The sequence below is a fragment of the Oncorhynchus keta genome, chromosome 30, assembly GCF_023373465.1.
Source record: "Oncorhynchus keta strain PuntledgeMale-10-30-2019 chromosome 30, Oket_V2, whole genome shotgun sequence".
Lineage (NCBI taxonomy): Eukaryota > Metazoa > Chordata > Actinopteri > Salmoniformes > Salmonidae > Oncorhynchus > Oncorhynchus keta.
In genome coordinates, this window is record NC_068450.1 from 28,593,741 (window position 1) to 28,621,523 (window position 27,783).

General features: G+C 43.9%; 2 protein-coding genes across 6 annotated transcripts in view; both read right to left on the reverse strand.

Annotated features, from left to right (window-relative positions):
- LOC118363951 (collagen alpha-1(XXIII) chain-like) overlaps window positions 1–4,037 on the reverse strand; it is a 64,633-nt gene extending 60,596 nt beyond the window's left edge. Inside the window, exons 1-2 of the mRNA XM_052488105.1 lie at window positions 3,411–4,037; window positions 172–241 (exon numbers count right to left, since the gene is read on the reverse strand). Coding sequence (XP_052344065.1) covers window positions 172–241; window positions 3,411–3,707 — 367 coding nt within the window. The 5' untranslated portion in view covers window positions 3,708–4,037. The remainder of the gene's footprint in view (window positions 1–171; window positions 242–3,410) is intronic.
- Window positions 4,038–11,800: 7,763 nt separating this feature from the next.
- Window positions 11,801–27,507, reverse strand: clk4a (CDC-like kinase 4a). Of its 5 annotated transcripts, none has more exons than XM_035744129.2 (12): window positions 27,339–27,507; window positions 26,637–26,791; window positions 25,284–25,530; window positions 24,490–24,589; window positions 24,048–24,114; window positions 16,405–16,521; window positions 15,922–16,088; window positions 15,479–15,573; window positions 15,191–15,320; window positions 13,670–13,752; window positions 12,839–13,009; window positions 11,801–12,656 (listed from the first exon to the last, which is right to left on the reverse strand). In XM_035744129.2, the coding sequence occupies exons 2-12, from the start codon at window positions 26,789–26,791 to the stop codon at window positions 12,507–12,509; spliced, it is 1,482 nt and encodes a 493-aa protein (XP_035600022.1). In that variant the 5' UTR covers window positions 27,339–27,507; the 3' UTR covers window positions 11,801–12,506. The 5 variants fall into 5 exon arrangements, with proteins under 5 accessions (XP_035600022.1, XP_035600021.2, XP_035600024.1 ...); XM_035744128.2 differs by having other exon boundaries at window positions 27,424–27,504; XM_035744131.2 differs by having other exon boundaries at window positions 27,304–27,490.
- Between the last annotated feature and the right edge of the window lie 276 nt (window positions 27,508–27,783).

Consider the following 27,783-nt stretch of genomic DNA (forward strand, 5'->3'; position numbering starts at 1 on the left):
CGCTAGTGTAAAACGGTCCAGCATGTGTGTGAGTGCATATGTCTGTGTGAGTGTGTTTGAATACATGTGACGTTCATGTGACGTTCATGTGATGTTCATGTGTTGCGTGCATAGAGGCTTTGTTGAACATGATCTAACCACGAGCCAATAGCAGAGAAGAAAGAGACGTACCTGGTGGGCAGGAACACTCTTGTGGGATGTCTCTCGCCATGCGCAGCTTGGGCATCACTTCACTCAGTCTCTGGAGAGAGAGAGAGAGAGAGAGAGAGAGGGACAGACAGAGAGAAACAGAAAGAGAGAGTGAGGTTCTGAAACAATGCAAACTTTATGTAGAAACATTCATATATCAGACTTCTAGGGGAAAGTGAAGCCCAGGATTGAGGATTACTGCACATTCCAGTTGGTTTGACTTAAGCCAGTTGATAGTTCTCCCTCACTCTACATTTGGCAAATCTGACCCTAAGTCTATCCTCCTGATTCCTGCTTACAAGCAAAAACTAAAGCAGGAAGCACCAGTGACTCGGGTCAATAAAAAGTGGCCAGATGAAGCAGATGCTCAACTACAGGACTGTTTTGCTATCACGGACTGGAATATGTTCCGGGATTTCTCCGGTGGCATTGAGGAGTATACCACATCAGTCACCGGCTTCATCAATAAGTGCATTGATGACGTCATACCCACAGTGACCGTACGTACATACCCCAACCAGAAGCCATGGATTACAGGCAACATCCGCACTGAGCTAAAGGGTAGAGCTGCCGGTTTCAAGGAGCGGAACTCTAGCTTATAAGAAATCTCGCTACGCCCTCCGACGAACCATCAAACAGGCAAAGCTTCAATGCAAGACTAAGATTGAATCATATTACACCGGCTCCGACGCTCGTTGGATGTGGCAGGGCTTGCAAACTATTCCAGACTACAAAGGGAAGCACAGCCGCGAGCTGCCCAGTTACACGAGCCTACCAGACAAGCTAAATCATTTCTATGCTCGCGTCGAGGCAAGTAACACTGAAACATGCATGAGAGCATCAGCTGTCCTGGGTGACAGTATGATCACACTCTCTGTAGCCGATTTGAGTAAGACCTTTAAACAGATCAACATTCACAAGACCACAGGGCAAAATGTATTACCAGGATGTGTACTCCGAGCATGACCAACTGGCAAGTGTCTTCACTGACATTTTCAACCTGTCCCTGACCGTAATACCAACATGTTTCAAGCAGTCCACCACAGTCCCTGTGCCCAAGAACACTAAGGTAACCTGCCTAAATGATTACCGACCCTTGGCATTCATGTCTGTAGCAATGAAGTGCTTTGAAAGGCTGGTCATGGCTCACATCAACACCATTATCCCAGAAACCCAAGACCCACTCCAATTCGCATACTCCCCCAACAGATCCACAGATGACACAATCTCAATCGCACTCCACACTGCCCTTTCCCACCTGGACTAAAGGAACACCTACGTTAGAAAGCTATTAGTTTACTACAGCTCAGCGTTCAACACCATAGCGCACTCAAATCTCATCACTAAGCTAAGGACCCTGGGACTAGACACCTCCCTCAGCAACTAGATCCTGGACTTCCTGACGGGCCGCCCCCAAGTGGTAAGGGTAGGTAACAACACATCTGCCATGCTGAACCTCGACACGGGGGCCCCTCAGGGGTGCGTGCTCAGTCCCCTCCTGTACTCCCTGTTCACCAATGACTGCATGGCCAGGCATAACTTCAACACAATCATCAAGTTTTCTGATGACACAACAGTAGTAGGCCTGATCCCCTACAACAATGAGACAGCCTATAGGGAGGAGGTCAGAGACCTGGCCGTGTGGTGCCAGGACAACAATCTCTCCCTCAACGTGATCAAGACAAAGGAGATGATTGTGGACTACAGGAAAAGGAGGACCGAGCACGCCCCCATTCTCATCAATGGGGCTCTAGAGGAGCAGGTTGAGAGCTTCAAGTTCCTTGGTGTCCACATCACCAACAAACTATCATGGTCCAAACACACTAAGACAGTTGTGAAAAGGGCACAACAAAGCCTATTCCCCCTCAGGAGACTGAAAAGTTTTGGCATGGGTCCCCAGATCTTCAAAAGGTTCTACAGCTGCACCATCGAGCACATTGTGACTGGTTGCATCACTGCCTGGTATGGCAACTGCTCGGCCTCCGACTGCAAGGCTCTACAGAGGGTAATGCGTACGGCCCAGTACATCACTGGGACCAAGGTTCCTCCCATCCAGGATCTCTATACCAGGCGGTGTCAGACGAGGGCCCTAAAAATTGCCAAAGACTTCAACCGCCCTAGTTATAGACTGTTCTCTCTGCTACCGCAAGGAAAGAGGTACAAGAGCGCCAAGTCTAGGTCCAAAAGGCTTCTTTACAGCTTCTACCCCCAAGCCACAAGACTCATGAACAGCTAATCAAAGGGCTACCCAGACTATTTGCATTGCCTCCCTCTTTTATGTTGCTGCTACTCTCTGTTTATTATCTATGCATAGTCACTTTAACTCTACCTACAGTTACATATTACCTCAATTACCTAGACTAACCGGTGCCCCAGGCACAATGACTCTGTACCAGTACCCCCTGTATGTAGCCTCACTGTTGTTATATTACTGCTGCTATTTTATTTTCTAATTTTTACTTATGAATTTTTTTACTTAACACTTATTTTTCTTAAAACTGCATTGTTGGTTAAGGGCTTGTAAGTAAGAATTTCATTGTATTCGGCGCATGTGACAAATAAAAATGTATTTTATTTGATTCGTTACAAGAAGACCAAATAAAGCCACCGCTATTCAATGTGCAACCCTAGTGAATAATGTGGCACATAATATGTGGACAAATCATGTTATGACTTAAGAAAGAACATGAATCTCTTCAGGCATCTATCATTGTATAACGCCTTGGTAATATGAATATAATCAAATAAAGTATAAAGTTAAGGTAATTACATAATGATACTTTTAACAGTTCAGGTAAGTAATGGATGTAACATTTAAAACATCACCAGGTTTTCAATGACCTGTCCTTATTCAGTTATCAAGAGGCAACTTTTTGAGAGATCTATCTAACAGCTTTTTCCAAAGAGATGTGGTGAAAAAGACTACTGTCATAGCACACAGACAGGCAGTAGGTATCTGCAAGCTTTACACCAGTTATCTTTTATCAGGCAATAACTGACAGAAGGAATCCCTCACATAGCAGCGCCTTGATCAATACAGTCCGTCGTCTGAGGAATCGATATCAGTCATGTTACTGTCATTGCGCGCAACATTACGCACCGCATTTGGAAAAACTGTATGGATACAAGCAGGAAACTCATGAATCAAAATCAATAGGAATACACTTTGATATGTTCACTGTTACATTTGAAATGTCCCCAAACAACGGTGTGTAGCCTACCTCTTGCAGTAGCGTATCGATAGTTCTCCTCGGCGTCGGTATTACAGTCCCATCCTCGCTCATGAAGGCGCTCTCCGGCGGGTTGAACACTGTGTTTTTCTCCATCTCTAGCGCATGCAGTCGGTTCTCCAGTTGGTAAGTCTTTAAGCTCATGAGCAGGCACACGGCTATGGAGCTCACGGACAACATGAAACACACCACGGTAGGGAACCCCACCAGACAGCGCATGAGAAGGGACCTGGGCACGCATGGACGGAGCGCTGCCTTGCTCTCCCGGTTATCCACTGTTGAATCCATAACTTTAACTCCCAGTTAGAAAACAAATGCTATTGGGGAATTTATCAATATGCGCATTTAGTAACTGCACTCTGTCAAACGTTGTAGTGTACTGGTGCTGCACATTCAACTCACCCTAACACTGCACCTGGTTCAAAGCGGTGTTAACCGAAATTAGCCTTGGAACAACAGCCTGAAATGTTAAGCGTGTTTCGCGTGGCTTGCATATGGCAGATCCAGATGGTAGCAATCTGGATTCAGACCAGAGAAGTTGCGTCCTCGATCCCAGGTCTTTCGTTCCTCTGCTAGAGTGGATAGATGAGATGGGCAATTAGGCAACAGTCACATTCGGCTAGTTGAGATGCGCCCGCCCTGTGGACCACGTGGGGATGCAGTCTACAGAGGAAGATAATCAACTCAGCAAAAAAAGAAACGTCCCTTTTTCAGTACCCTGTCTATCAAAGATAATCCAAATAACTTCACATATCTTCATTGTAAAGGGTTTAAACACTGTTTCCCATGCTTGTTCAATGAACCATAAACAATTAATGAACATCCCCCTTGTGGAATGTTGTTAAAGACAGTAACAGATTATAGATGGTAGGCAATTAAGGTCACAGTTATGAAAACTTAGGACACTAAAGAGGCATTTCTACTGACTCTGAAAAACACCAAAAAAAGATGCCCAGGGTCCCTGCTCATCTGCGTGAATGTGTCTTAGGCATGCTGCAAGGATGCATGAGGACTGCAGATGTGGCCAGGGCAATACATTGCAATGTACGTACTGTGAGACGCCTAAGACGGCACTACAGGGAGACAGGACTGACAGCTGATCACCCTCACAGTGGCAGACCACGTGTAACAACACCTGCACAGGGTCGGTACATCTGAACATCACACCTGCGGGACAGGTACAGGATAGCAACAACAACTGCCCAAGTTACACCAGGAACGCACAATCCCTCCATCAGTGCTCAGACTGTCCGCAATAAACTGAGAGAGGCTGGACTGACGGCTTGTAGGCCTGTTGTAAGGCAGGTCCTCACCAGACATCACCGGCAACAACGTTGCCTATGGGCACAAACCCACCGTCGCTGGACCAGACAGGACTGGCAAAAAGTGCTCTTCACTGACGAGTCGCGGTTTTGTCTCACCGAGGGTGATGGTCAGATTTACGTTTATCGTCGAAGGAATGAGCGTTACACTGAGGCCTGTACTCTGGAGGGGGATCGATTTGGAGGTGGAGGGTCCATCATGGTCTGGGGCGGTGTGTCGCAGCATCATCGGACTGAGCTTGTTGTCATTGCAGGCAATCTCAACGCTGTGCATTACAGGGAAGACATCCTCCTCCCTCATGTGGTACCCTTCCTGCAGGCTCATCCTGACATGACCCACCAACATGACAATGCCACCAGCCATACTGCTCGTTCTGTGAGTGATTTCAGTGAGTTCTGTGAGTGATTTCAGGAATGTCAGTGTTCTGCCATGGCCAGCGAAGAGCCCGGATCTCAATCCCATTGAGCACGTCTGGGACCTGTGAGATCGAAGGGTGAGGTCCATTCCCCCCAGAAATGTCTGGGGACTTGCAGTTGCCTTGGTGGAAGAGTGGGGTAACATCGCTCAGCAAGAACTGGCAAATCTGGTGCAGTCCAGAGGAGGAGATTCACTGCAGTACCCAATGCAACTGGTGGCCACACCAGACTGTTACTTTTGATTTTGACCCCCTTTGTTCAGGGACACATTATTCCATTTCTGTTAGTCACATGTCTGTGGAACTTGTTCAGTTTATGTCTCAGTTCTTGAATCTTGTTATGTTCATACAAATATTTAAACATGTTAAGTTTGCTGAAAATAAACGCAGTTGACAGTGAGAGGATGTTTCTTTTTTTGCTTAGTTTATATGCGGTCAGCGAAGATATAATGTGCAGACTATAACCGTGCACATGTCACTTTTTGGGGATTCAATCCCTGGCAATCAACATTGTCCATTTTATTTGAGGGGTTTGGGACTTGAATTTCAACCTCCAAATTATATTTGTCCCTATAGCCGTAATTTGTTCATCTGTTTTCTGTTCTCGTTGTTGAAATCAAATAAATGTAATAATATATATGCATGTGACCTGTCAACTACACATCGGATGCTGACAGGATAAGATTATTACTGTAGTCGACTCGAGGATACTTAGGCCTAGGCTACTCTTCAAGTTATCCAACAAAGTACCAGGTTTTCAGAGAAAATGTCATAGGCAGGCAATGAGTTTGTCGAGGATTGTGCTACAAACAGAAATTGGAAGAAGATAAGCTCTCTACTGCCACCTACTGCTCATCATAGCTGCAACACCAAGCTCACACCCTTTACATTATAGACGTTCAAGGAAACCAGGGTAACATTTAAACGGAACAAAAATATAAACGCAACATGTAAAGTGTTGGTCTCATGTTCCATGAGTTGAAATGAAAGATCCCAGAAAGATTCCTTATGCACAAAAAGGTTATTTCTCTCAAATATTGTGCACATTTGTTTACAGCCCTCTTAGTGAGCCTTTTTACATTGCCAAGATCATCCATACACCTCACAAGTGTGAAATGTCAAGAAGATGATTAAACAGCATGATCATTACACAGCTGCACCTTCTTCTGAGGACAATAAAAGGCCACTCTAAAATGTGCAGTTTTGTCACACAACACAATGCCACAGATGTCTCTGTGTCTCACATTTTGAGGGAGAGTGCAATTGGCATGCGGACTGCAGAAATGTACACCAGAGCTGCTGCCGGATAATCTAATGTTAATTTCTCTTCCATAAGCCAACTCCAACGTCGTTTTTGAGACTTTGGAAGTACGTCCAACCGACCTCACAACCGAAGACCACATGTATGGCGTTAAGTGGGCGATCGGTTTGCTGATGTCCACGTTGTGAACAGAGTGCCCCATGGTGGTGGGATTATGATATAGGCAGGCATAAGCTACGGACAACAAACACAATTGCATTTTATCAATGGTAATTTGAATGCACAGAGATACAGTGAGGATATCCTGAGGTCCGTTGTCGTGCCATTCATCCACTGCCATCACCTCATGTTTCAGCATGATAATGCATGGACCCATGTCACAAGGATCTGTTAACAATTCATAGAAGCTGAAAATGTCCAAGTTCTTCCATGGCCTGAATATTCACCAGACATCTCACCCATTGAGCATGTTTGGGATGCTCTGAATCGACGTGTACGACGTGTGTATCGACGTGTGCTCCAGTTCCCCCTAATATCCAGTAATTTAGCACAGACATTGACAAGGAGTGGGACAACCCTTGACAGGGCACAATCAACAGCCTGATCAACTCTATGTGATGGAGATGTGCCGTGCTGCATGAGGAAAATAGTGGTCACACCAGATACTGACAAGTATTCTGATCCACGCCACTGTCTTTTTTATTTCAGGTATCTGTGACCAACAGATTAATATCTGTATCCCATTCATGTGAAATCCATAGATCAGGGCCTAAGGAATTGATTTAAATCGATTGATTTCCTTATATGAACTGAAATTGTAGCATGTTGCGTTTTCTAACGTTGCAGATAGAAATGCCATGAATAGACCTGAATGGTGTAAGCACAGGAGTGGAATAAGCACACATCCCTGAGGGGCCCGCTTGTTGAGGATCAGCATGGCAGATGTGTTGTATCCTACCCTTATCACTTGGGGGTGGCCCGTCAGGAAGTCCAGGATCTAGTTGCTGAGGGAGGTGTTTAGTCCTAGGGCCCTAAGCTTAGTGATGGGCCTTGAGGGCACTATAGTGTTGAACGCTGAGCAGTAGTCAATTCTCACATAGGTGTTCCTTTTGTCCAGGTGAGAAAGGGCAGTGTTGAATGCAATAGAGATGGCATCATCTGTGGATCTGTTGTGGTGGTATGCAAATTGTAATGGGTCTTGGGTGTCTGGGATGATGGTGTTGATGTGAGCCATGACCAGCCTTTCAAAGCCCTTCATGACTATGAGTCCTACGGTCGGTAGTCATTTAGCAGGTTACCTTGGTGTTCTTGGGCACAGGGACTATGGGGTTCTGCATGGAAAAATGCAGGTATTACAGACTCGGCCAGGCACAGGTTTAAAATGTCAGTGAAGACACTTGCCAGTTGGTCAGCGCATGCTCGGAGTGCACGTCCTGGTAATTTGCTTGTTTGATGGTTCATCTGAGGGCATAGCGGGATTTCTTATCAGCGTCCAGGTTAGAGTCCCGCTCGTTGAAAGCGACAGCTCTACCCTTTAGCTCAGTGCGGATGTTTCCTGTATGCCATGGCTTCTGGTTGGGGTATGGATGTACGGTCACTGTGAAGACGAAATCATCGCTGCATGTATTGATGAAGCCAGTGACTGAGGTGATATACTCCTCAATGCCATTGGATGAATCCCAGAACATATTCCAGTCTGTGCTGCAAAACAGTCCTGTAGTGTTGCATCCGCGTCATCTGACCACTTCCGTATTGAGAGAGTCACTGGTACTTCCTGCTTTAGTTTTTGCTTGTAAGCAGGAATCAGGAGGATATAATGGTCAGATTTGCCAAATGGAGCGCGAGGGAGAGCTTTGTACAAGTCTCTGATTGAAGTAAAGGCGGTCTAGAGTTTTTTCCCCTCTTGTTGCACATGCAACATGCTGATAGAAATTCAAAGTCTATAGGCTACTTTGAAAAAAAGGTAAGACATGCCTTGTAATATGAATTACAACATCCAGGTTTCAAACAAGTAACAGGAAAAATATAGCAATGCTAATGATAGGCCTAACCATCTCCCTAACCATCTTCTGGTAAAGGCTTTCCCAAAACCCTTTTCTATTAAATGTTAACTAACTACAAAGTAGCCTATGCCTACCAGGCTGCATGATTATTTGCACCAGTCCAGTGACTATTTCTTTTGCAGACTACAGCTTGTTTGCTACAGGAACACAGCTAACCAAACAGTGCTAGGTGCCTGCACACTTGAATTAAAGGGCAACTACACACAAGTCAAGATTTTTGGGATTTTTCCCAGACCTCAAAAATCGTCTCCTGATGTGGTTGAAGGATTGTTATGGACAGAACATACAATTTAGTTGTTTTTCCTATTACAAAAATTGCACATTTTAGAGTGAAAAGGCAGAAACCCTAGTTATTGGGCTGAACACAAACCATGAATAAGGCAGACATACAGTGGCAAGACAAAGTGTGTGAACCCTTTGGAATTACCTGGATTTCAGCATAAATAGGTCCTCAAATTTGATCTGATCTTCATCTAAGTCACAACAATAGACAAACAGTCCTCTTACACTAATAACACAAACAATTATACGTTGTCATGTCTTTATTGAACACACTGTGTAAACATTCAGAGCGCAGGGTGGGAAAAGTATGTGAACCCTTGGATTTAATACTGGTTGACCCTCCTTTGCCAGCAATAACCTCAACCAAATGTTTTCTGTCAATGCGGATCCGACCTGCACAACAGTTAGGAGAAATTTTTGACCATTCAGCTTTACAAAACTGTTTCAGTTCAGCAATATTCTTAGGGTGTCTGGTGTGAACCAACCGAGGTCATACCACAGCATTTTAAAATCAGGTTGAGGTCAGGACTCTGACTGGGCCACTCCAGAAGGCATATTTTTTGGGGTTGTTGATTTACTTCTGTGTTTTTGGTTGTTGTCCTGTTGAAGCTCAGAACTTGGATGATGCAATTGAAGGACAGATAGCCTTACATTCTCCTGCAAAATGTCTTGATAAACTTGGGAATTCATTTTTCTGTCGATGATAGCAAGCTATCCAGGCCCCGAGTCAACAAAACAGCCCCAAACCATGATGCTCCCTCCACCATACTTTACAGTTGGGATGAGGTTTTGATGTTGGTGTGCTGTGCCTTTTTTTCCCTCCACATAGTGTTGTGTGTTCCTTCCAAACAACTCAACTTTAGTTTAATCTGTCCACAGAATATTTTGCCTGTAGCGCTGTGGAACATCCAGGTGCTCTATTGCGAACTTCAGACGTGCAGCAATGTTTTTTTTGGACCGCAGTGGCTTCTTCCGTGGTATCCTTCCATAAACACCATTCTTGTTTAGTATTTTACGTATCGTAGACTCGTCAATACACATGTTAGCACGTTCCTGAGATTTCTGTAAGTCTTTAGCTGACACTCTTAGGATTCTGCTTAACCTCATTGAGCATTCTGCGCTGTGCTCTTGCAGTCATCTCTGCAGGATGGCCACTCCTAGGCAGAGTAACAACAATGCTGAACTTTCTCCAGTCACAGACAGTTTGTCTTACCGTGGACTGATGAAGATCAAGGCTTTTAGAGATACTTTTGTAACCCTTTCCAGCTTTATGCAAGTCAACAATTCCTAATCTTAGTTAGGTCTTCTGCGATCTCTTCTGTTCAAGGCATGGTTCACATCCAACAATGCTTCATGTGAATAGTAAACTCAACATTTGTGTGTTTTTTTATAGGGCAGGGCAGCTCTAACCAACATCTCCAATCTCATCTACGTGATTGGACTCCAGGTTAGCTGACTCCTGACTCCAATTAGCTTTTGGAAAAGTCATTAGCCTTGGGGTTCACATACTTCTTCCAACATATACTGTGATTGTTTAAAATATGTATTCAATATAGACGAGAAAAATACAATAATTTGTGTGTTATTAGTTTAAGCATATTGTGCTTGTCTATTGTTGTGACTAAGATGAAGATCAGATCAAATTTTATGACTAATTTATGCAGTAATCCAGGTAATTCCAAAAGTTTCATATACTTTTTCTTGTCACTGTATACACCACTGGAGGTTGGTGGCCCCTTAATTGGGGAGGACGGGCTCGTGGCAATGACGAACAGAATCAGTGGAATGGCATCAAATACATTAAACACATGGTTTCCAGGTTTTTGATGCCAATCGATTTGCGCTGCTCCGGCCATTATTATGAGTCGTTCTCCCCTCAGCAGCCTCCACTGCTATACACTGAACAAACATAAAAACACAACATACAACCATTTCAAAGATTTTACCGAGTTACAGTTCATATAAGGAAATCAATCAATTTAAATTAATTCATTAGGCCCTGACCTATGGATTTCACATGACTGGTATACAGATATGCATCTGTTGGTCACAGATACAGTACCTTTAAAAAAAGGCATGGCCGTGGATCAGAAAACCAGTCAGTATCTGGTGTGACCACCTTTTTCCTCGTTCATCGCGACACATCTCCTTCGCATAGAGTTGATCAGGCTTTTGATTGCGCCCTGTGGAGTGTTGTCCCACTCCTCTTCCATGGCTGTACGAAGTTGCTGGATATTGGCAGGAACTGGAACATGGTGTCGTGCACATCGATCCAGAGCATCCCAAACAAGTACAATGGGTGACATGTCTGGTGAGTATGCAGTTCATGGAGGAACGGTGACATTTTCATCTTCCAGGAATTGTGTACAGATCCTTGCAACAGGATGTCCTGCTGAAACATGTGGTGATGGCGGCGGGTGAACGGCACGACAACGGGCCTCAGGATCTCGTCATGGTTTCTCTGTGCATTCAAATTGCCATTGATAAAAAGCAATTGTGTTTGTTATCTGTTACTTATTCCTGCCCATACCATAACCCCACCATGAGGCAGTTTACAACGTTGACATCAGCAAACTCCTCACCCACACGCTGTCCACCATCTGCCCGGTAGTTGAAACCACTTTTCTGTGCCAGGGCCATTGAAGGCGAGCATTTGCCCACTGAAGTTACAATGCCGAACTACAGTCAGGTCAAGACTCTGGTGAGGACGACGAGCAAGCAGATGAGCTTCTCTGAGACGGTTTCTGAGTTTGTGCAATAATTGTTCGGTTTTGTAAACCCAGTTACATCAGCTGTTCTGGTGGCTGGTCTCAGACGATCCCACAGGTGAAGAAGCGGATGTGGAGGTCCTGGCCCGGTTACATGTGGTCTGTGGTTGTGAGGCCGGTTGGATGTACCGCAAAATTCTTTAAAACGACATTGGAAGGGGCTTATTGGAAAAAAATAACATGAAATTATATGGCAACAGCTCTGGTGGACATTGCTGCAGTCAGCATGCCAACTGCAATCACCCCCAAAACATGAGACATCTGTGGCATTGTGTTGTGACATAACTGCGTTTTTATTGACCAATGCAAACACACAGCGATATTCCAAAAGTTACAAATCCAGTCATACTGAAAAAAGAGACTTGGGGGAAAACCTCAGGGCAGTCAGACAAAAAACATTTACAACATTTGCTTTGATTAATCGCAAATTCTCAATTTGCTCAAATTAAGGTGAAATGTAAGATTTTTTTTATACAAAAACATTACAAGAATATTGACATCTTGATTTTGCCTAACAGTTAGCAGAATTAGGTAAATTGAAAAAGCACACTTTCTTTAACCTCAATGTCAACTAGTTTTGAGCTGAATAGGTTATGTATTTGGGATGTTTTCAGTATCTTTGGAAAGCATTTAGGCAATGCGATAAATCGCAATTAAAAAAACAACGTTAACTGGAGCTAACTGATTAAGTCTGACAGCCCATAGAATAACGCACCAGCTTCATCAGTGAACCTGGTTGCTACAACGATACAACTCGCAATACATTAACACTAACTAGCATGACAGCAATGGACAAAAGCCACGTGGGCGGACTGATACAGCCAGAGGTAAACGATCTCTCTCGGAGAGTCAATGTAGGGCTATGGCGATCGTCAATCATCACAGTTGTCATGGTGATGGTCATGGCCACAACGGTTGTGATGATTGTCACGATGATAGGCAGGGTCAGGTTGGGGTCCACGCTGGGGTTAAAGGTCATTTCCTGGTGGCCTTGCGTAGGCAGGTGAAGAAGGGGTGTCTGAGAGCCTGGTCCAGGGAGAGGCGTTTAGCTGGGTCGTACTCCAGCATCTTCTGGATCAGGTCAAACAGCTGGTCGTGGTCCAAGCTCTGGACCATCATGTATTGCTGAGGGGACAGCGGGGGGATGGAAGAGGTGGAGGAGAGGAGATGGTCAAATTTATTGATATCAATGACCACAACAACACTGATTCAGACGTCTTTATATCACAGGTATCTATAGGGCCAGTTCCATTAAATGAATTGAGGAAACAGAATAGGTTGGCCATATTGCTGGAGGCCCTCCTTACCTTGAGTGGTTTGCAGTGTTTCCTCACGTATCTCCCAGAGGAGCTGAGTGCATCCCAGTCCAGCTGGTACCGATGGACATACCGCCGCTTCTTGGTTTTCTGCAGGAGATGTACCGGTATGGGGCCCAGGACCCTCTCCATCATAGCCAGGTGTTCTTTACTGTCGTGGGTCTGGAGGAGAGAACACAAGAGCCACAGAGAGGAGTCTAATGTTACACCCAGGACACAGTGAGCCAGAGTTTTTTCTGGATCAAAATAGGGCTTAGGTGGTGGGTGTGGTGGCAAATTTGAAAGCTCTATTGGCCGCAATAACAAAATGTTGCTGTTCTAAAACTAATTTCCTGCAATTCCACACATTTGCGGTTTCAAAGCTAATTTCCAGTAAATCTACACATTTTGCCATGGCTTATGCCGTGTTCTTATGCTATCTGAGTGTCTTAAACCCTATAACAAAATCAATGGGGGCCCCATGCCATGACAAAATAGCCCTGAAGGGATCATTTTTTAAATTTTAGATTCTCGCTGACTGTGTAGCTTTTATTTAAGCAATTAATAGTTCTCAAATATGATCTTATTTTTAAAATATATATATTTTCCACATACATTATCTGGTTTTAGTCGTTTCAAGTTTACACTGAAAATGTCTTTCCATACAAATTATGATTATTATATAAAAAAAAAATGTATGGACTTAGGCGACCCTTAACACTTACCTTTTCTATGCAGGAAAACCCCTGTGATCTACCTATGCATAGAACAGCTTGAGATGAATACATGATTCAGAAGGTATTATTAGTATGATGATACTGTGGATAGCCGACAGTCCCCCACCTGGAAGAGAGTTGATCCCAGGTAGTACTCTATGAGGATACAGCCCAGACTCCACACGTCACAGGCATGGTCCCAGCCCAGATCTACACAGAGAGAGAAGCATTACAGCCCAGACTACAGATCTACACAGAGGGAGACGCATTACAGCCCAGACTCCACAAATCTACACAGAGGGAGAAGCATTACAGCCCAGACTCCACAGATCTACACAGAGAGAGAAGCATTACAGCCCAGACTCTACAAATCTACACAGAGGGAGACGCATTACAGCCCAGACTCCACAAATCTACACAGAGGGAGAAGCATTACAGCCCAGACTCCACAGATCTACACAGAGTGAAGCATTACAGCCCAGACTCCACACGTCACAGGCATGGTCCCAGCCCAGATCTACACAGAGGGAGAAGCATTACAGCCCAGACTCCACAGATCTACACAGAGAGTGAAGCATTACAGCCCAGACTCCACACGTCACAGGCATGGTCCCAGCCCAGATCTACACAGAGGGAGAAGCATTACAGCCCAGACTCCACAGATCTACACAGAGAGTGAAGCATTACAGCCCAGACTCCACAGATCTACACAAAGGGAGAAGCATTACAACCCAGACTCCACAGATCTACACAGAGGGAGAAGCATTACAACCCAGACTCCACAGATCTACACAGAGGGAGAAGCATTACAGCCCAGACTCCACAGATCTACACAGAGGGAGAAGCATTACAGCCCAGACTCCACAGATCTACACAGAGAGTGAAGCATTACAGCCCAGACTCCACAGAGGGAGAAGCATTACAACCCAGACTCCACAGATCTACACAGAGAGAGAAGCATTACAACCCAGACTCCACAGATCTACACAGAGAGAGAAGCATTACAACCCAGACTCCACAGATCTACACAGAGAGAAAAGCATTACAACCCAGACTCCACAGATCTACACAGAGAGAAAAGCATTACAGCCCAGACTCCACAGAGAGAGAAGCATTACAGCCCAGACTCCACAGATCTACACAGAGAGAGAAGCATTACAACCCAGACTCCACAGATCTACACAGAGAGAAAAGCATTACAGCCCAGACTCCACAGAGAGAGAAGCATTACAGCCCAGACTCCACAGATCTACACAGAGAGAGAAGCATTACAACCCAGACTCCACAGATCTACACAGAGAGAGAAGCGTGACATCAGCAACAGAGAAACAGGGATGCAGCCCAAATGGTTCCCTATGCCACCTGGATGCAGTCTAGGTCTGAGTAATGTCGCAGTCTGATGAAAACCCTGGAACTCTGTTATTCCTCATTTTCAGTTTTGTACATTTAATGAAATCAGTAACTCCCCTTAATGTACTCTAAACATTTCAGGACTCTAAGACCAAGAAAATGTATTACAAATAGCTTCTGAAGTTTTTAATTGTTTCTGTTTTGAAGATTAAGTTTTCATCAGACAACAACGATAAGCAGCATTATCACATAACATCAGTAATATCATGAATTAGCATTGAGGAAGTATGTGTCTTACCCAGAATGACCTCTGGAGCGCGGTAGTGGCGTGTGGACACTACGGAGGTGTGGTGGTTGTGTTCATATGTGGCGTTGCCAAAATCAACCACCTTCACATCCGGGTTCTTCAACGTCCTCTCGTCGCGCTTCTGTAGGGCAGATATGAGTCATGACAAATATTCATTTGATTGAGTCAGACAGCACACAAATTCAAAAAGGGGTGACAACCAAATCAGTCAACTTCACAGTTCATTCATGGTGAGTGTTTTGTCAGCACAGATCAATGTGGCAGGTAACAGACTCGTACCATTTTGGCGTTGTACTTGATGTCGTACTCTGAGTCCACAAACAGAATGTTCTCGGGCTTCAGGTCAGTGTGTGTCAGCTTGTTCTTATGCATGACTGAAACAAACAGCAGCCACAGAGAACATTGTCAACACAGGCAGGAGAGTAGACAACCCTTTGTTCTATTACACCACAATGGAATATACTCTGAAGTCCCCACTATAACCCAACAGCTTTTCATGTAGTGTATGTCTCCTAAACGGTGACTTATCCCCCCCCAAAATTAAATACTTAGTAGTGCACTAGATTGAGAATAGGGTTCCATTTGGGAAACACACAATAACCTTTAAGTTGAGACATGTAGCATTGCTCTTATCCAGTGTTGGTGGTGCTTACTACCACAGAAATCCAATGAAATGACTATTCCAGCATGTTATAAAGTGTAATTGTATGGTAACTACTCACATCGTACGGCCCTGATGATCTGATAGGCCATGATCCTGATGTGTTCTACTGGGAATGGCTGGAAGTTGTTCTCCTTCAGGTAGTCATAGGTACTGAGCCCCAGCAGCTCAAACGATATACACACGTGACCGTGGTGGTCGAACCAGTCCAGCATCCTCACACATCCACTGAGACGGCAGAGGGGAGAGAGAGGGGAGGAAAGAAAGAAGAGGGATTTACATTTCAGTAATATAGCAGAATCTTATTCAGAGCCAATCACAGTTAGTGGATTATGTAGCTAGGCAAGACAAAACAATGGTGTCTGATATTGATGACACACCGATCATTAAAGTGGGATATTTAAGTTACAATCCATAATTAAAGTGTACGCCTGGCAGATAACCAACTACTTGTATGCGAGACTGCACATCATCCTCGTAATGGAAAGTCTACATGATTTCTGTTTATGTATGGGGCTTGTTCTAATAACATGTCGTGACTTACTATCTCCGGTCACAGTCCAGAGAGTTCATCTGCTCCAGCACCTCCACCTCAGCCATTGCTGCTTCGCGGTACCGGTCAATGTTTTTAATGATCTTCAGTGCCACACGAGAACCAATTCTGAAATCACAGACGAGACACACATATCTAACTGTGAAAGAGATTGAGGCTTTCAGATTAGAACGACAGAGAGAAACAGAGATATTAAGTTTGAGAGCACACTGTAGGTATACAATAGATAGCCCTATTTGGTAAAAGACCAGGTCCATATTATGGCAAGAACAGCTCAAATGAGCAAAGCGAAACGACAGTCCATCATTACTTTAAGACATGAAGGTCAGTCAATCCAGAAAATGTCAAGAACTTTGAACATTTCTTCAAGTGCAGTCGCAAAAACCATCAAGTGCTACGATGAAATTGGCTCTCATGAGGACCGCCACAGGAAAGGAAGACCCAGAGTTACCTCTAGGGCAGAGGATAGGTTCATTAGAGTTACCAGCGTCAATCTGCAGCCCAAATAAATGCTTCACAGAGTTCAAGTAACAGACACATCTCAACACCAACTGTTCAGAGGAGACTGGGTGAATCAGGCCTTCATGGTTGAATTGCTGCAAAGAAACTACAACTAAAGGACACCAATAATAAGAAGGGACTTGCTTGGGCCAAGAAACACTGGACATTGGACAGATTTCCATCGGGCTTTTGGTCTGATGAGTCCAAATTTGAGATTTTTGGTCCCAACCGCCATGTCTTTGTGAAACGCAGTGTAGGTGAATGGATGATCTCCGTAAGTGTAACAGTATAGCTTTAGACCGTCCCCTCGTCCATACCCGGGCGCGAACCAGGGACACTCTGCACACATTAACAACAGTCACCCCTCAAAGCATCGTTACCCATCGCTCCACAAAGGCCGCAGCACCCCAGGTAATCTTAGGATTTATTACATACAGTCAGGAGGAACTACTGGATATAAGAGCAACGTCAACTCACCATCATTACGACCAGGAATACGACTTTCCCGAAGCGGATCCTGTGTTTTGCCCACCACCGGGGACAATGGATCGGATCCCAGTGAGCGAACCAATACAACGATGCCGTAAAAGGGGCAGACAAAGCGGTCTTCTGGTCACATCGCACACCACTTCCTAGCATACTACTCACCAATGTCCAGTCTCTTGACAACAAGGTTGATGAAATCTGAGCAAGGGTAGCATTTCAGAGACATAAGAGACTAACGTTCTTTGCTTCACGGAAACATGGCTCACATGAGACACGCTATGGGAGTCGGTACAGCCAGCTGGTTTCTTCACGCATCGCGCCGACAGAAACAAACATCTTTCTGGTAAGAAGAGAGGCGGGGGGGGTATGCCTTAAGATTAACGAGACGTGGTGTGATCATAACATACAGGAACTCAAGTCACCTGTTCACCCGACTTAGAATTCTTCACAATCAAATGTCGACCACATTATCTACCAAGAGAATTCTCTTCGATTATAATCACAGCCGCATATATATCCCCACCCAAGCAGACACATCGATGGCCCTGAACAAACTTTATTTGACTCTATGTAACTGGTTGCATTCATTGTAGCTGTTTAACAAGGCTAATCTGAAAACAAGACTAAATTCTATCAGCATATTGATTGTGCTACCAGGGCTGGTAAAACCCTGGATCATTGTTATTCTAACTTCCGCCATGCATATAAGGCCCTCCCCCACCCTCCTTTCGGAAAAGCTGACCACGACTCCATTTTGTTGCTTCCAGCCTATAGACAGAAACTAAAACAGGAAGCTCCCGCGCTCAGGTCTGTTCAACGCTGGACCGACCAATCTAATTCCACGCTTCAAGATTACTTTGATCACGTGGATTGGGATAAGTCTACAGGGTCTACAGTCAATCACGGATTACAAAAAGAAAACCAGCCCCGTCGCGGACCATGATGTCTTGCTCCCAGACAGACTAAACAACTTTGCTCGCTTTGAGGACAATACAGTGCCACTGACATGGCCCGCTACCAAAAACCTGCGGACTCTACTTCACTACAGCCGACGTGAGTAAAACATTTAAACGTGTTAACCCTCGCAAGGCTGCAGGCCCAGACGGCATCCCCAGCCGCGTCCTCAGAGCATGCGCAGACGATCTGGCTGGTGTGTTTACGGACATATTCAATCAATCCTTATCCCAGTCTGCTTTCCCCACATGCTTCAAGAAGGTCACCATTGTTCCTGTTCCCAAGAAAGCTAAGGTAACTGAGCTAAATGACAACCGCCCCGTAGCGCTCACTTCCGTCATCATGAAGTGCTTTGAGAGACTAGTCAAGGACCATATCACCTCCACCCGACCGGACACCCTAGACCCACTCCAATTTGCTTACCGCCCCAATAGGCCCACAGACGACGCAATCGCAACCACACTGCCCTAACCCATCTGGACAAGAGGAATACCTACGTGAGAATGCTGGTCATCGACTACAGCTCAGCATTTAACACCATAGTACCCTCCAGACTTGTCATCAAGCTTGAGACCCTGGGTCTCGACCCCGCCCTGTGCAACTGGGTACTGGACTTCCTGACGGGCCGCCCCCAGGTGGTGAGGATAGGTAACAACATCGCCACCCCGCTGATCCTCAATACTGGGGCCCCACAAGGGTGTGTTCTTAGCCCTCTCCTGTACTCCCTGTTCACCCATGACAGCGTGGCCTTGCACTTGCACGCCTCCAACTCAATCATCAAGTTTGCAGACATCCCTACAGTGGTAGACTTGATTACCAACAACGACGAGACGGCCTACAGGGAGGAGGTGAGGGCCCTCGGAGTGTGGTGTCAGGGAAATAACCTCACACTCAACGTCAACAAAACAAAGGAGATGATCGTGGACTTCAGGAAAAAGCAGAGGGAGCACCCCACTATCCACATCGATGGGACAGTAGTGGAGAGGGTAGTAAGTTAAGTTCCTCGGCGTACACATCACGGATAAACTGAATTGGTCCACCCACACAGACAGTGGCGAAGAAGGCGCAGCAGCTTCTATCTCAAGGCCATCAGACTGTTAAACAGCCACCACTAACATTGAGTGGCTGCTGCCAAACATGTAAAAAATGTATCAGTAGCCACTTAATATAATGTTTACATACCCTACATTACTCCAGTTGCCAGGACCAAAAATACAAAATCAACCTCGACACCATCGCCCTAGAGCACACAATAACCTATACATATCTCGGCCTAAACATCAGCGCCACAGGTAACTTCCACAAAGCTGTGAACGATCTGAGAGACAAGGCAAGAAGAGCCTTCTATGCCATCAAAAGGACCATAAAAATCGACATACCAATTAGGATCTGGCAAAAAAATAATTTAATCAGTTAGAGATCGGCCGATTATGATTTTTCAAAGCCGATACCGATTATTTGAGGACCCAAAAAAAAGCCGATAGCGATTAATTGGCCGATTTTTAAAATGTAATAATAACAATTACAACAATACTGAATGAACACTTATTTTAACTTAATATAATACATCAATAAAAATCTATTTAGCCTCAAATAAATAATGAAACATGTTCAATTTGGTTTAAATAATGCAAAAACATAGTGTTGGAGAAGAAAGTAAAAGTGCAATATGTGCCATGTAAAAAAGCTAACGTTTAAGTTCCTTGCTCAGAACATATGAAAGCTGGTGGTTCCTTTTAACATGAGATTTCAATATTCCAAGGTAAGAGGTTTTAGGTTGTAGTTAATATAGTATTTAAGGACTATTTCTCTCTATACCATTTCTATTTCATATACCTTTGACAATTGGATGTTCTTCTAGGCACTTTAGTATTGCCAGTGTAACAGTATAGCTTCCATCCCTCTCCTCGCTGCTACCTGGGCTCGAACCAGGAACACATCGACAACAGCCACCCTCGAAGCATTGTTACCCATCGCCCCACAAAATCCACGGCCCTTGCAGAGCAAGGGGAACAACTACTCCAAGTCTCAGAGCGAGTGACGTTTGAAACGCTAATAGCCCGCACCCCACTAACTAGCTAGCCATTTCACATTAGTTACACCAGCCTAATCTCGGGAGTTGATAGGCTTGAAGTCATAAACAGCTCAATGCTTGAAGCATTGCAAAGAGCTGCTGGCAAAACTCACGAAAGTGCTGTTTGAATGAATGCTTACGAGCCTGCTGCTGCCTACCATCGCTCAGTCAGACTGCTCTATCAAATCATAGACTTAATTATATCATAATAACACACAGAAATATGAGCCTTTGGTCATTAATATGGTCGCATCCGGAAAACAAAACGTTTATTATTTCAGTGAAATACTAAATCGTTCCGTATTTGATCTAACGGGTGGCATCCCTAAGTCTAAATATTACTGTTACATTGTACAACCTTCAATGTTATGTCATAATTACGTAAAATTCTGGCAAATTTCAACTTCCTGCTACTCATGCCAGGAATATAAGATATGCATATTATTAGTAGATTTGGATAGAAAACACTGAAGTTTCTAAAACTGTTTGAATCATGTCTGTGAGTATAACAGAACTTATGTAGCAGGCAAAACCCCAAGGACTAACCGTTCAGATTGTATTTATTTTTGGTCTCTGTCTGTTCACTGAGTTCTCATTGGCAAATTATATTTCTTAGGAACCTGTTTTCTGTTCCTACCACTTCCACTGGATGTCACCAGTCTTTGGAATTTGGTTGAGGTTATTCATTTGTGCAATGAAGAAGTAGGCCATCTAGGGACTAGGTAACACTGTTGAGAGCGCAAGACGTGAAAAGTAGCGTTGGTTTGTTGTCTTCCTGTATTGAACACAGATACACCAGTTTAAAATTTGATCGATTATTAACGTTTAAAAATACCTAAAGTTGCATTACAAAAGTACTTTGAAATATTTTGGCAAAGTTTATAGGCAACTTTTGAAATATTTTGTAGTGACGTTGCGTTTTTTGGAAGCTGTTTTCTAGATCAAACACGTCAAATAAAATGGACATTTGGATATATATGGACAGAATTAATCGAACAAAAGGAACAATTGTGATGTTTATGGGACATATTGGAGTGCCAACAAAAGAAGCTCTTCAAAGGTAATGCATGTTTTATATTTTATTTCTGCGTTGTGTAGCGCCTGCAGGGTTGAAATATGCTACCCTCTTTATTTACGATTGTGCTATCATCACATAATAGCTTCTTATGCTTTCGCCGAAAAGCCTTTAAAAAATCTGACATGTTGGCTGGATTCACAACGAGTGTAGCTTTAATTGAGTATCTTACATGTGTGATTTAATGAAATCTTGATTTTGATATAATTTTTTTTTAAATTGCCTCGCTGCATTTTCCCTGTTTTTTGCCCAACCATCCCCTATACCATAAGAAGTTAATATTGCCTGCTAACCTGGATTTCTTTTAGCGAAATATGCAGGTTGAAAAATATATACTTCTGTGTATTGACTTTAAGAAAGGCATTGATGTTTATGGTTAGGTACAGTCGTGCAATGATTGTGCTTTTTTTGCAAATGCGCTTTTGTTAAATCATCCCCCGTTTGGCAAAGTTGGCTGTGTATGTTAGAAAGAAATAGTCTTCACACAGTTCACAACAAGCCAGGCGGCCCAAACTGCTGCATATACCTTGACTCTGTTGCAAGAGAAGTGACACAATTTACCTAGTTAAAAGAAATTCATGTTAGCAGGCAATATTAACTAAATACGCAGGTTTAAAAATATATACTTGTGTATTGATTTTAAGAAAGGCATTGATGTTTATGGTTAGGTACACGTTGGAGCAACGACAGTCCTTTATCGGGAATGCGCACCGCATCGATTATATGCAATGTAGGACACGCTAGATAAACTAGTAATATCATCAACCATGTGTAGTTAACTAGTGATTATGATTAGCAACTTACATTGGCTTCTTACTGCATTCGCGTAACAGGCAGGCTCCTTGTGGAGTGCAAGGTGGTTAGAGCGCTGGACTAGTTAACTGTAAGGTTGCAAGATTGAATCTCCGAGCTGACAAGGTAAAAATCTGTCGTTCTGACCCTGAACAAGGCAGTTAACCCACTGTTCCTAGGCCATCATTGAAAATAAGAATGTGTTCTTAACTGACATGCCTAGTTAAATAAAAGGTGTAAAAATATAAATTTAAAAAAGGCCAAATCCGTGTCCAAAAATACCGATTTCTGATTGTTATGAAAACCTGAAATCGGCCCCAAGTAAATCGGCCATTCCGATTAATCAGTCGACCTCTAGAATCAGTCATAGAACCCACTGCCCTTTATGGTTGTGAGGTCTGGGGTCCACTCACCAACCAAGAAATTCACAAATTGGGACAAACACCAAATTGAAACAGAATTCAGCAAAAATATCCTCAGTATACAACGTAAAACACCAAGTAATGCATGCAGAGAAGAATTATGCCGATAGTCGTTAACGATGAAAATCCAGGAAAGGGACGTTCAACTCTATGTAACAGTATAGCTTCAGTCCCTCTCCTCGCCCCAACCTGGGCTCAAACCAGGGACCCTCTACACACATCAACAACAGCCACTCCCGAGGCATCGTTACGCATCGTGCCACAAAAGCCACGGCCCTTGCAGAGCGAGGGGAACAACCACTTCAAGGTCTCAGAGCAAGTGACATCACCGATTGAAACGCTATTAGCGCGCACCACCGCTAGCCATTTCACATCTGTTACATCTACAACCACCTAAAAGGAAGAGATTCCCAAGCATTCCAAAACAAAGCTATCACCTACAGAAAGAGGAACCTGGAGAAGAGTCCCCTAAGCAAGCAGGTCCTCTCATGACTTGGGTCTAATTGTGTTGCTGTCCTGGGGCTCTGTGGGGTCTGTTTGTGAACAGAGCCCCAGGACAGCAACACAATTAGACCCAACCAAATCATGAGAAAACAAAAAGATAATTACTTGACGCATTGGAAAGCAGTAACAAAAAAAAACATAGCAAACTAGAGTGCTATTTGGCCCTAAACAGAGAGTACACAGTGGCAGAACACCTGACCACTGTAACTGACCCAAACTTAAGGAAAGCCTTGACTATGTGGACTCAGTGAGGATAGCCTTGCTATTGAGAAAGGCCACTGTAGGCCGACCTGGCTCTCAAGAGAAGACAGGCTATGTGCACACTGCCCATAAAATGGAGGTGGAAACTGAGCTGCTCTTTCTAACCTCCTGCCAAATGTATGACCAAACTAGAGACACACATTCCCCTCAGATTACACAGACCCACAAAGAATTCAAAAACAACCAATTTTGATAAACTCCCATATCTACTGGGTGCAATGACAGCAGCAAGATTTGTGACCTGTTGCCACAAGAAAAGGGCAACCAGTGAAGAACAAACACCATTGTAAATACAACCCATATTTATGTTTATTTATTTTCCCTTTTGTACTTGAACTATTTCCACAGACATTTGAAATGTATATTATTTTGGAACTTTTGTTCATGTAATGTTTTACTGTTATTTTCTAGATTGCTTATTTTACTTTTGTTTATCATCTATTTCACTTGCTTTGGCAATGTAACATATGTTTCCCCATGCCAATAAAGCTGTTAAATTGAATTGAAAGGGGAGAGGGGTAGCATTGTCACAGTGACATCCAGACCTTTCCAGTGAGCGACTTACTTAGAGTGATCGATGCATTCCACGACTTTCCCAAAGGCTCCTTCTCCTAGAGTTGACACAATCTCATCTACAGGGAATAAAGAGCATTAGTTAGAACCAGAGCAGTGATGACTGGCATCCACTACCATCACACCTGATCTGCCACATAATGTCTGCCTAGCTGCTTTGTTTGATATGGATTTAGCATTATACTGTCTAACTAGAACAGGACAGGGCTCCAAGCCAACAAAACATAATACACAGTACACACATCACACTAATAATGATGTTATGTAGTGAGGTGTAATAACTAATCCACATTTAACAATACAATGATAAACCCTACCCACTCAAATACAAGTGTCTACAATAGAATAGAATTTTGCAACATTACACCATATGAAAAAGCAACAACATAACAGATAGCTAGTTGACAGAGAGAGAAAAGTGATATATTCTATACATCTGGCTCTTAGCATGTCTCCCCTGTGATAGATCAGGTGACCCTCGTCATCATCCTCAACACTCCGGGATCTTTTCCTGCTCCTGCGATGATGGCTCCTCTGTTGTCCCATCACCACCATCATCAACCATCAACCACCATCACCGGCCCAGAGAGAACACCATCACCAGGCCAGGCCACCACAACGGGACGGAACGTGCCATTCATTCATTCAGCGGGCAGAGGGGGGGATCGGATGTGGGGGAGAGATTTCGGATGGATCGGCCCATTCAGAGTGGGTGGGTTGCGAACCAGGCAGCGCCAGCGGACCACAGCGGGAGCAGCACATTCAAATTCAGCCCCACCAGAGAAAGGCATAGGGGGCGTCACCACATAGTGGGTGTTACAGAAGAGAAACATGGCAACAACAAGGTTCATGTGAGAGACTTTCTCAAAGTAAGCGGTACAAAACATTATAAACCATCAGTCTAGTAGAATAGGCAAATATGCATTTTTGTGTCTTTCAAGATACAGTTTTGGTTATCTTCTGACTGTTAATGACTGATACATAACGTTTCCCTTTCCCTTGACTCTTCTTATTGAAGCCTTGTAAAGGTGTTTGTGCTTAGTCTGCTACAGTTATGCCTAGATGGTATTCAGTGAATTCTGGTACTAACATTGGATCCATAATTCTAACCCATCTGTGTTTCACTGTGGTACATATTGAGAAAGATTGACAAAGAAAAGCTAACACCACTAATAACCATATAGGGAGTTGGTTGGAAAGGAGAGAAGACTGTAAGATGTTCTCATACCGAGTAAGAGGAGCGTTGATGAGAAGGGCTGCGTCTCCGGCCTCTGCGGCTACTACGGCCACTCTTGCCACTCCGCCCTGATGACTTGCTGTAGTGGTGCCACTCCTTGTCCTTCTCCCGATCTCTGTCCCTGGTGGCGGCGGCCCTGTTGTCCTCGTCGTAGCCCATCTCCAGGCTGGCTTCTCTGGCCCTCCTGTCCTTAGACTCTATCCTCTGCTGGTTCAGGCTGTGGGTCTCCAGGTAGTGCCTGAAAGAGAGAAACAACAAGATAGCTAAGTGACTGACTCCTTCTCCTGCCTACTTACCCACTGCTTGGTTCTAATGGCCGGGACCTACGTCCTCCTCGACACCCTATCCCAAGGGGCTTAATATATAACATATTTAATTAGTAACAAGCTTATTTACAACTACAGAGTGTAACATCATCACTCCGAGGTTCTTGGTGTGAAAGCCTAACATAGTGGAGCATAGTGTAAATTCCTAGTTTTGGGGGTAAACTGACGCAACAAACTGGCCAGGCAATATGTCTCAAGAGCTGTTAGTACATATCATGTAGCAACCTTATAAATATGAGCAGCCAGCTTGAATGTATGTGTACTCAAAGCACAGCACAACCCCCCCCCGCCCCAATACAGCAGAATCCCCTTCTACCTCTCTCACACCAACACACACAAATCGAAAGCACAGGTGTCCGCTACGACAGTTGTTTTGGTTCAGTGAGGAATCTGTGAAGCTCTTTCAGCAGGGGAATGTGATCTGAGTCTTTGGACCTCCAGAGCCCCACAGAGTCAGAGAGAGTCATGATGGCACCCTGGTGGTATCAGGTCTCTTCCAGGAAAAGGTCTGCGTTGCTGGGGGACTTATTATTAGAGCTTCCCTACCCATTCTGCCCTGGAAACTTCCACCATAAACCTCCATCTCTCACAAAGCACAAACTCAATGAGACGGACACAGAAACCAGACATGGTTTTACCTTCCAGCAATAAAATGTACAGTGATATATTGGCAAATGACAGTGACTTCCAATAATAAAGAGTTCCAACTTCAAAAATTAATTGTGACCACGTCTGTCAAGGGCAGGGAAAGAGGCAGATTCTCCTGAAATAAACGTTGGCCTAACGTATGCTGTGAGATTAGATTTCACTAGTTATTTATAAGATGATGGCTTGTCCTCACCACATTAATATATTGCTGTGAAAACATTTGGCATGTGTATAGCTGCTGGATCCTACCAACATAACTGAAGAGACAGAATGACCAGCCAGATGTAAAAAGGAAGAGATCTAGGGGTTGGTTGTGGGTGGGGCCTATAAAAGTTATGTTGGGTGGGGGAGGAAATTGGGTCATATTTACCCTTCATGTGTTTTGAGGGGTTGTTGACGTCTTCGAGATTTATTCTCCCTTGCACTGCTATTCGAATCATCTCGCTTCTGGCGCTTTCGGCTCTCCACCCAGCTGAACTCACTGAGCCAAACGCCAGGGGAACGAATTCGCTTTGCCTGTCGCATCTGCCACACAAGTGATGAACGTTCACATTAATAGCTAAAACGAGCTAACGTCACATGGATAGCTGCAGTGCCAACAAACTAAAATATCATTCAAATCTACATATAGATAGCTAGTTAATCTTCTAGATGTCATGAAGTAAATTCAACCATAAACCAGTAAATAGCGTACAATATTTTCTAGCATTCGCTAACTAACTAATCATGGTCAATTTATCCTCTACAGACACCGACTGATGTATTTGTTCTAACATGCTAGCTACGTTAATTTACCTAACGTTAACTTGCTAGCTAAATTAACAACAATCCAAGTGAAACCTTTCTAACTGCTTGACTAACTTCTTCAGATAACGTCAACAACATGCATCTGATAAATGTTAGCGTCAACGCCAACAATTTTCAGAAAGTAATAACTAGCGATCTGTACATTGGCAAGCCAGCCTACTAACGTTAGCTTCCTGGTTCGTCGACGAAACGTGAAGGCTAGCAAGATTAATATAAGATTATATGTTTACATTGTAGTATTACACATCAAATCATCTGTCCTCACTTTATATATCGACTGATGCACCCCAAACAACTAATAGGTTTTTAAAAAACGAAACAAAAAAAAAACCCGATGGTTTTATCTGTACTTTTGTGTACGAACAAAGCTGCCTTCCAAAATGGCGAACTCTGCTGCTGCTCGAAGTTCTTGTCATAGATAGAACAATGAGACAGATATTTCACAGGATGTATAAATGTGAAGCATCCGGTTGGCGTTTCCTAGCGCTACCAAATAAATTAGTAAGAGGAAGCCCAGTGAGTGGCAGTGGGAAAAAAATGGATTATGGCCGACAATCTGCAAATCTTCTCGATTGATGTTTTCTGTTTCCAAAACATATGTCATCAATAAATACCGTGTTTAATGTAAACTGTTCTCTGTTAGTTTAAGTGAGGGAGAAGCAGTACAAAAAACGAATCATTACGCAAAGATAATTTCCAGTTTGATTATT

Bases quoted from the DNA above. Each gene is read 5' to 3' on its own strand.
- clk4a (XM_035744128.2), bottom strand. From the start codon at position 27,489: ATGACAAGAACTTCGAGCAGCAGCAGAGTTCGCCATTTTGGAAGGCAG. The intron at 26,792-27,423 runs GTACAGATAAAA...CTTGTGTGGCAG, and splicing joins AGCTTTGTTCGTACACAAAA to ATGCGACAGGCAAAGCGAAT. The intron at 24,590-25,283 runs GTATGAGAACAT...ATGGGACAACAG, and splicing joins ATCAACGCTCCTCTTACTCG to AGGAGCCATCATCGCAGGAG.